This window comes from Grammomys surdaster, unplaced genomic scaffold (assembly GCF_004785775.1).
Source record: "Grammomys surdaster isolate TR1022 unplaced genomic scaffold, NIH_TR_1.0 208, whole genome shotgun sequence".
NCBI lineage: Eukaryota > Metazoa > Chordata > Mammalia > Rodentia > Muridae > Grammomys > Grammomys surdaster.
The window spans coordinates 505474-515465 of NW_021604653.1; the positions used below are offsets into that span (position 1 = coordinate 505474).

The following is a 9992-nucleotide window of genomic DNA, read 5'->3' on the forward strand; positions in this document are numbered from 1 at the left end:
GAGAGAGAGAGAGAGAGAGAGAGAGAGAGAGAGAGAGAGAGAGAGAGGAAGACATAGATTCATGGAAGTTCTGATGTATGCCAGCTGGAGGTGCATGCCTGTAATCCCTGCCTTAAGAGGTGAGCAGATCAGGAGTTCAAAGGTCATATAGAAAATTCCAGCTAACCTGGGCTACAAAGTGAGACCCTGTCTCCAAATGCAGCAACCAATATGCCAACTAAAGAACTCCAGGAGATCTGGCATGTTATTACACTGTGTGATGACTATACATAATAATAATGTGATATATATTTCAAAAGGTCAGGAGAAATGACTTGTAATGTTTCACCATAGAGATATTCTTGAATAGATGTTTAACCTGATAGAAACATTATACTATTTACACACATATATAAAAAAATCACATGATATCATATATTCACATATAGATATATATAAAATATATATTTACTGATAACACACACACACACACACACACACACACGATCTGTAAATATTTCAGTTTATAGTGAAAATCTGACCTGGGCATGGGTGGCACATGTCTTTAATCTTTAATCTTAGCATTAGGGAGGCAGAGGCAGGTGGATCATTTGAGGTCACTCTGGTCTACACAGTGAGACCTCATGTATATGTAATGTAGTGTAGTGTAGTGTGTGTGTGTGTGTGTGTGTGTGTGTGTGTGTGTGTGTGTATATAATAGTTAGGGAGATAGTTCAGAAGATGCTTGTTGCCCAATCATGAGGAACTGAGTTCAGATTCCCAGTACCTCAGCTGAACATGTTTGTGTGTGTGCCTATAACCTCAGTGCTGTGAGGGACAAAGACAGGAGGAATGTTGGGGCTTGCTAGCTGTCAGCTTAACCAGATTAAGTGAGAGATCATCTTAAGAGAAAAAGGCAGAGAGTGATAGAATAGAACACATGATACCTAACACACACACACACACACATACACACACACACAGCACAGTTTCAAAGGCCATCTATTTTTAGATGCTGTATTCATTTATATATTAAGCCAAGCAAATTCATCTGCTGTAGAAGCCCTAAAGACGTAAAGTTATGTCTCTTCACATCTGTGCCAACAGCTGATCTCGCTCTCACTCCCTGCTTGGTATCCACCAGGGGCTCATCTCTTCTTCTTGCTAAAGCTGTTTACATTTTCAAAATACAACATGATTTTAGAGTCCCATGCTTACGGTACACTCGTCAGCTACATTAGCATGAAGATAAAATCCAGGCATTAATTTCCTAATTAGGAATCCTTCCCTTCTCAGCATGATAGCATTCTCAGATATAAATATGCTTTAAGAAGCGGCCTGTCCTGTTTTAATATGGAGAAAGCAAATGAATTGGAAGTGAAAACCAGTCTTCTAGTCTTCTGTAATTCATCCCTCCTGACTAAGATATTTCCTTGGTTTCCTTGTGTGTGTGTGTGTGTGTGTGTGTGTGTGTGTGTGTATTTTCAGAGGGCAATGTTAGGTGTCTGTCCTTGCCTTCCATCTTGTTTCAGTCAGGTTTTTTTTTTTTTTCCTGCTACATACACAAGGCTATCTGGCCCTTGAGCTTCTTTTTTTTTTTACTTTTATTTTTTATTTATTTTTATTAATCTTTAAATATTTATTTATTTATTTATTTATTTATTTATTTATTGGCCCTTGAGCTTCTAAGAGCATTGAGATTAAAGATGCTCATGCTACATGTCCATCTGGGGATTTGAAGTCAGATACTCAGGCAATGCATTGCCAAAGCTTTACCTACTGAACCATCTCATCTTCCCACTCCCTTGAATTTCTTTTAATGCTACCTCAGAACATCAAACTCATGGTTTGGAAATTTTAAATTATTATATAGACATGCTTTCAACTTCTTTCTATAGAAGTTATATATATATATACTTGTAAATATCTGTTTTTTTAAACTTTTCTTACCTATTATCTATTTGAATACATTTTATTGGTAACTGTCTTAGTCATTGTTCTGTTGCTGTGAAGAGACACCATGATCAACACTTATAAAAGAAATCATTTAATTGGGAGCTTGGTTACATTTTAAGAAGCTTAGTCCATTATTATAGTGGAAATCAGACAGGGATGACACTGGTGCTATAGCTGAGAGATACACCCTGATCCACAAGCAGAGAGAGAGAGAGAGAAAGAGAGAGAGAGAGAGAGAGAGAGAGAGAGAGAGAGAGAGAGAGAGAGCTCACTACCAGTGACACACTGCCTACAACAAGGCCACACCTTCCATTCCTTTCAAATAGTTCCACTCCTAGTGACTAAACATTCAAATATATGAGCCAATGGGGGCCATTCTTATTCAGTCTCCACAGTAACTTTTGATCATCTCCAGCTTGCTAATGATTTTATAAATTTATTGATCTTGAAACTGGTCTAGACCCAAGCTACCATCTTTACTTCTCTAGAATTTTTTTCTTTTTAATAGTTCATTGTCCTTTGATTCATTTTAAAATAAATCCAGTTAATAATTATTTAGCCATTTTTCCCTATTAGCTGACTCTGCCAAGAATAATTCTCTGAACTGGACTTTTGAGAAATCTTCTTTTGAGATAGTTGGAATACAACTTCGACACACATGCTTGTAAGCAACTTGACAGCTGCATAAGCAAATGTGTAAATGAATTTTAGGAACAATTTCTTTAATGGGAATATGGCTGGAGAGATGGCTAAGTGGTTATGAGCATGTGTTGCTTATTCAGAGGACTTGAGTTCAGTTCCCAGCACCTATCTTAGGCTGCTCACAATGGCCTGTAGCTTCAGCTCCCTGGGCTCTGACTCCTTTTTTCTAGCCTCTAGGCATGCTGCGCTCACATGCATATAATCATGTCCCATATATATGTATGTATACTTAAAACCCAGCATAAGAAATGTTTGACCGTATGAAAGAAGTAATCCTGGTGTAATTAGTTCTGAGTTATTAGGTACAGGAAAGTAGGCATGAGAGTAGAAATGAAAGTCTCTTTAATTTGGAGTTTTTGTTTTGAGGGAAACGAGATAGCAGCAGAGAGCAAAGTAGAGGGAAGAGATTCCTCAAGCTTTGTGTGGTTCTGCACGAAAGCGATCTCTACTTGATAGATGCACACTAAATACCGGAGTTAAAAATACTTTGAAAAATTGCTGCGTTTGTCATTGGTCATGATGGTTAATACTGATCATCAATTGAAAGCCTCTAGACTCCCTCCTCATACATGTCTGTAAGGGATTTTTCTAGATCGGGCTAATTGATGTGAGAAGACTCATCCTGATTGAAGATAGCACTATTCCATGAGCTGAATAAAATGGAAGAAGCAAGCTGAGCATCAGGGTTCATCTCTTTCTGCTTCCTGACTGTGGATTCAGTGTGAGCAGCTGCCCTCTGCTCTTGCAGCAATCAGTGTCTTCTCTGTTTCAATAGACTAAACCCTTGAACTATGAACCAAAATAATTATTTTCTTCCTTAAATTGTTTTTGTCAGACATTTTATAGCAAGAAGAAAAGTCACTAATTCACCTATTTTCTTGTAGCTGCAATTTGCCTATGTGTTAAGAATCATAGGAAGAATCTTAGGCTGAGGAAGCCTAAGCGTGGCCTTTCATGGACAATTGCTCTGTTGTCCATTGGCCTGAGCTCCCTGGGAAACACAGACTTTTATGGTATGTTGGGTTCACATTACATTTGCTCCTGGATGCCTAAAAATTGAACTTTAAAGAGTCTGTTTCCTGGGGATCTACTAAGATTATAGATCAGTTTCCAAAGATATATGTCTGACTATGCCAATGTGACATTTCACATCTACTGTATTTTAGAAAGTCCCCAGGTAAAGATTCTGTGAGAGCCAGCTGTGGTGGCACAGACCTCTAAACTGAGGCAGGTGGAAGTGATTATGAGACAGAAACTATGAGGAAGAGGGTGCCGAACTATTCAAGAATACAGAAATCAAACTGAACACAAGCAAGCAAGCAAGCAAGCGAGCAAGCGAGCGAGCGAGCGAGCGCACATGTGTTCATTTCTGTCTGCTCTTGATTGTGATTGTGATGTCACCACCAGCTTCTGCTTTGATGTCTCCACAGCCGTGGACTGTAACCTGGGATTGTAAACTGAAAGAACCCCCTTTTTCCTCTATGATACCTTCTTGTCAGGGTATTTTACCACAGAGACAGAAATGAATTTAGAACATCACTGAGCTAACAAGTGCTAAAACTATGACTTACTCTCTCATGGTCCATTTCTTTCTGAAGTGAGAGTTAGAGCCTCTCAGTAGGCTTACAGACATCTAAACAGGCTTTCCCTCTTTTATTTTTATTTTTTATTTTTACACTGCAGGGCATTCGAATACATTATTTGTCCAAGTTATTTGGAGATATAAAATAAATGTAAATGTCAAGTTTGGTGAGAATCAGGCAGGAAACCCTTTTTGTATTTAGTCATGTTAGAAATATTTCTATTAATATGCCATATTCTACTGTCTGCAGTAGCCCTGGAAATATTAAAACCTTTCTTTGATGATAAAGAACCTTTTCATCATCTGAGTTTGGATTTCCAGAATCTTTGTAAAGCTATATTTAGAAGGTTATATCTATGATCCTAGCACATCTATAGCAAGAGATGGGAAGTAGAGACAGAAGAATGTGGGAAGATGGTAGGCTAGCCTGGTATATGCAGCAGTAGTAAGATTGTTTATAAATAGGTAGATGGTGATCTCTAAGTATCTACACACACACACACGCACACGCACACGCACGCGCTTGGATGAAGACATGTATGGTTAAGTACTCTTGCAGAAATTCTTAGTAGGATCAGAGAAGTAAGAAAATGTACTGTTGAGTATTTAAAAAAAACTTTTGGTATTGTTTTAATTTTCACTTTTATATTTTTATGGCTTTTTTTGAGCAAGAGAGAGAAAATTTAAAGTTGGTTGGGTAGGGAGGTGGGGGCGGATCTGGAAGATGCTGGGGAAAGAGGAAATGATCAAAATGTATCGTATGAAAATATTTTTAAAATAAAATATAAAGGGGAAATTACTATACTCATCCAACAAAAACAGGCTGTTTAAAGCTATTTAAGGCCATAAAATAATAATAATCCAAAATTATAAATAAAAAACCTAAAGCACAACTATGATGGAGTTGAGGAATGGTTCTAGAAAATAAAATACACAATAATTGGGCATCTGAGGGTTTCAACATTCCCTTTGAATAGATACCAAGGGCCAAGAGTATGTATTTCAGACATTTTACTACCTCATACTTCCCTTTCCCCTCAAAAGTATCTCCCTTGTCAAGCAGCAGGCTGCTGGTCTCACCTCCTGTTCTCCACAACCTTCCAGCTTACCTTTCCTATGACATCTGTCAATAGCTTGAGAGACAGAGGATCGTGAACCAGGGAGTCTGTGTAGAAGGAGCCAAGGTATTTTCTTGGGTCAGACGAATTGTCTTGGGCACAGAGATCTGGGCGCATGTTAAATCCATGGGCAATTCTTCCTATGGTGAAGGGAAAAGCACCACCTGCAAGGGAGCAGAGGCAGGAGGATTGCAAGTTCAATGACTGCTTCGGCTACAGATGGTTTAAGGGAAATTTTAGTGAGATCTTGTTTCAAAATAAACTCAAGGAGTTGGAGAAATAGCTCAGCAGGTAAGAGCTCCTGCTGCTCTAACAGAAGATTGGGTATTGTTACCAGCACCCATGAAGGGAAGCTCAAAACTACCTGTAACTAGAGCCAATAGATTCGACACCCTTCTTTAGGTTTCAGAAGGCACCCCCCCACACACAGCATACAGAGACACACACAGAGACACAATAATAATAATATCTATCTATCTATCTATCTATCTATCTATCTATCTATCTGTTTGTTTTAAGACAGGGTCCTTCTGTGTAGCCCTGTCTTGTAACTAGCTTTGCAATTTAGGCTGGCCTCCAACTCACAGAGATCTGCCTGCTTCTGTTTCCCAAGTGCTGAGATTAAAGGCATGCAACACCACTACCCGGCAACAATAGTGCTTTTTAAAGATTAAAAAGAGCTTGGATGTAGCTTGGCAAAGAGCACATGTGTGAGGCTCTAGATTCAATGCTCAGCAGCACTAAAACCAACCAAGCAAATAAACAATTGGACCGGGAGACAGTTCACTTGGTAAAGTGAGCCGCCATGCAGTGAAACCACAAGGACCTGACTTTGTATGCCAAATGTATGTAAAAAGACATCAGGCACACACGTGTTATCCCTGCTCTGGGGAGGTGGAAACAGAAGGATTCTCAGGCTTGCTGGCCAATCAATCAGTCTAGCCAAATTGGTAAGCTCTAGGTTTCGTGAGAGAGAGACCCAGTCTTCTTCTGGCTGCCCCCACAGCCTCTGCCCCAAGACAGGGTTTCTCTTTAAAGCCCTGGCTGTCCTGCTCTGGCCTCAAACTCAGAAATCTGCTTGCTCCTGCCTTCTGAGGTAGCCATGGCAGCTTTGCACTCTCCAAAATGCCTCTGGCTATTCTCTCTCTATTACCCTAGAATAGCCACATGGCAGCTTCAAATTTACAATTAGCTTTTTCTTTCCACACACCATGGATCAGTCCAGTTTTGTGGTTTCAATGCAGCCTCACTTACAGTAAGAAAATAACTGTGAGCTGAGATCAAGGGCATTTGTCACCATAACCCAGCTGAAAGACCCTGTCTTAAAAAAACCCCAAAAGGTAGATGGCACCAGGGAACAATACCCAATATTGTCCTTGGCCTCCACATACACATACATATACAAATAAGCCTGCTAACCATGCACACAAAAGAAAAGACCAGAACCATCTCTCTTTTCAAGTACTGTCCTCTGTCCTCTCCTCACACACACATTCAGAGGGAAGAGTCACATAAGAACCTAGGGAGAAGATGACCATTCATGTGCTAGGAGGAAGTCCTCACCAGAAACCAGCCCCATCAGGACTATGCTCTTAGGTTGCTAGCCTCAACCATGAGAAGATATAGCCTTAAGTCACTGAGTGAGGCATTTCCTTAGGCCGGTCTGAACTGATACAAATAGGGTCTTACCTCCGTGTGCAAAGCACACTTTGAGTTTGGGAAACTTCTCAAACACCCCGCCCATGATCATGGAGCAAATGGCCATGGTAGTCTCCGATGGCATTCCTGAAAGAGGAGACAGTTCTATGATTCAGGACTTGGTATTGTAAGCAAGAAGAGGTTTAGTGACAGGTTCTAGTGACAGGAGTGGTTGCAGAACAGCAGCTGAGTTGGGGAATTTTCAGTGATGCAGAACATGATGCCCCCCTGCTCCAGAAATGATTCAAATGTATACAGAGTATTGCTTAGCCAAGAAAAATCTTCTGAAGGCCCCTATTTACTGTTTCAGAGAGAGTAGTCGAAGAGATCAAACTGACAAAGAGCCTGGCTTTGGTCCTGGTGAGGGATGCTACCATTGAAGGCAGCTTAGCTTGGGACTCGTATTTGGTTGAGGTTATGCATACCTGCCCTTGTAATAATGTACTTGGTAACCCAAGGCCTTCGCTTGCACATACTATGCACACACACACACACACACACACACACACACACACACACACACACACACACCTCTTCAAACAGTGAACCTAGCAACCTCAGAACTCCTAGCCCCCCTACCTGCATCCGATTACATCTACTGACATCTTTGAATGATGTTGTAAGCTTCCCCAGCCCTGGTTACAGTCAAATTTAGACTATTTCTATTCAAGTGTATTCTCAACATATCCAGCTAGGAAGAATAGAAGGACCTATCTGGCCTGAACTGGTTGAGGTACGTATACAAAACTGTGTCTTTTAGTAACCTATTAGGGAGAATCCTCTATTTATCATCTTATGCCTACACATAAGATGGGCAGATATATAATTAAAATAAAATGCATTATGGGAAGGGACATTAGCAGTAAGTGTTAGGTCCCAAACCCCAAATGGCAGTGCCACTGACTATGTCTCAAGATGAGGCTAGGTTCAGCGCAGGTTGACAAAGAAGGATCTCAGGCAGACAGATAAAAGCTCCCATTGCTCAGAAACCTGTATTTCTTTCTGGCCCAAAGAGCTAATTCCCTTACTTCTTTCAACCTCAGGCAAATGAAGCATCTAGTTACATATCAAAACCTACACTGACCTCCAGGCTCCTTCAGTCCTTTTTAGCTTGTAGCTATGGCTTTCAAAGCCTCTGAGCTCCTCTGGCTCTAAGCTCCTAGGCCTTTCCAGCTTACATGTTCTTCCTCTCTCTGGACCCTTTAAAATTGGTCACTCCCCTATGACCCACCCCCACTCTTTTTCTCTTTGCTCCCAAGAGATAGAACTGGCAGTTGCCAGTTAGTAGTTCCTCCTCCCTGTCTCCTGAGAGGTAGCCATGGCATCTTTGGATAAGAGGTCAAGAAGCTGGAAGCACCTGGCCTGGCCCGGACTACCAGTAATATTTACTTGCCTTCAGTTTTTTTTTTTTTTTAAGATTTTTTTTATTTATTTAATGTATATGATGAGCACACTGTAGCTGTCCTCAGACACACCAGAAGAGGGCATCAGATCTCACTACAGATGGTTGTGAGCCACCATGTGGTTGCTGGGAATTGAACTCAGGACCTCTGGAAGAGCAGTCAGTGCTCTTAACCTCTGAGCCATCTCTCCAGCCCTGCCTTCAGTTTTCTTTTCAGTCTTAAGGGTCAAACTTAGATCCTTGTGCTTGCTAGGCAAGTTCTCTACCCCTTAGCTAAATCTCCAGCCTCTCTCCTTTCAGTTTTGGATGTTTCAGTGTCGAGTTAGGCTTCTGGGCAAGAACAATAGCTCTTGTCATTTTCTGCCTCTTGGCCTTGAGGAAGTTGTTTGGTGTCCCGCCCTGTGGTGTATCACCAGAGGACTTCCTTCCTGTTTTGTAGGGCTTTCGTGCAGTTTTGTAAATAATGACATCAGTAAAGCTCCTGGTTATGACTTCACATTGGAGGTGTTCAGCAAACATCAGTCAGCTCAGTTTCCTCATTGCTGAACTTAGGGTAGTTTTTAGGCTCAAATTCTGCAAGTTAAACAAAAGCCAACTTCCCCAGGAACCTGTGAAGTCTGCTCTCCCATACCATTTCCTTACCACTGGCAGAATGGACAAAGGGCTATCTGTGGTGTCCATTAGCGTACCAGAGCGCCTCCAGATCCCGCAGTATCACAAGTATCTGTTACACATTTCAGAGTCTTTGCTGGCATCCTGGCTCTTCTCCTCCTGCCTCTTACTCTAATCTTTTTCCAGCTCAGAAGCTCTCCTCCCTAGCTTCTCATTCTATGGGCCTGTTATTTCAGCTATGGGCTATTTTCATCTCTTATTTGGCCTCTCTTTGTCTCCATCTCTTGCTCTTCCCTACACCCCCTCTCCTCTCATGGCCATGTCCAGTATGCTGGCCATGTTCAGCCTGTTACTTTCTCTGTTCTGGATTCTTTCAGATGCCTCTGGCTCATAGCTACTTGAATTCACATCTACATTGTTTTCTCTCTCACATCTCTAATAAAAAAACCTTCCCCTCAACTACACCTTGGAGTAGACATGTTGTCAGTTTATACAGTAGTGATGGTTGGTTCCTGGCAGTGGGTTATTTAGAAGGTTCTGTGATAGTATCTGGTGCATAGGTATAGCTCACTAAATGTTTAGGTAATGTTACTGTTAATCCTGCCAAGTCTCTGCTGCCTCTTGGGAGCTTAGGCTGAAAAATTATTGGGTGGATGTGAGTTACTTCAAGGGTTTCCTACTCCTAGAAGCAGCAGTTGGTTTGCATCTGATGCTTTAATTGGGAATACAGACCATGTGACTGACCTAGAGCTCCTGACTGTCAATGAGGACTTCACTGTAGGCTCCTTCTGCCCCTTACTGCTCTATAAGCACAGATTTGCCTAGCTTCCAGGCCTCCTGAGAATTCCAAGAGCATGGTTCATTGTATCCACCAGAGGGTGGTTTTTCCAGCAGAGCTTCTGAAGGCAATGTGATAGACAATAGCATTTTCTTCTGGTTTTTT

The 9992-nt window shown here is 41.3% G+C and overlaps 1 protein-coding gene across 3 annotated transcripts in view; it reads right to left on the reverse strand.

Moving 5' to 3' along the window:
* Positions 1-9992, reverse strand: part of Acmsd (aminocarboxymuconate semialdehyde decarboxylase) — a 35967-nt gene that overhangs the window by 3195 nt on the left and 22780 nt on the right. For all 3 annotated transcript variants that reach the window (XM_028771489.1, XM_028771488.1, XM_028771487.1), the window contains exons 7-8: positions 7027-7122; positions 5329-5501 (exon numbers count right to left, since the gene is read on the reverse strand). In XM_028771489.1, the coding sequence (XP_028627322.1) occupies positions 5329-5501; positions 7027-7122 (269 nt within the window). The remainder of the gene's footprint in view (positions 1-5328; positions 5502-7026; positions 7123-9992) is intronic.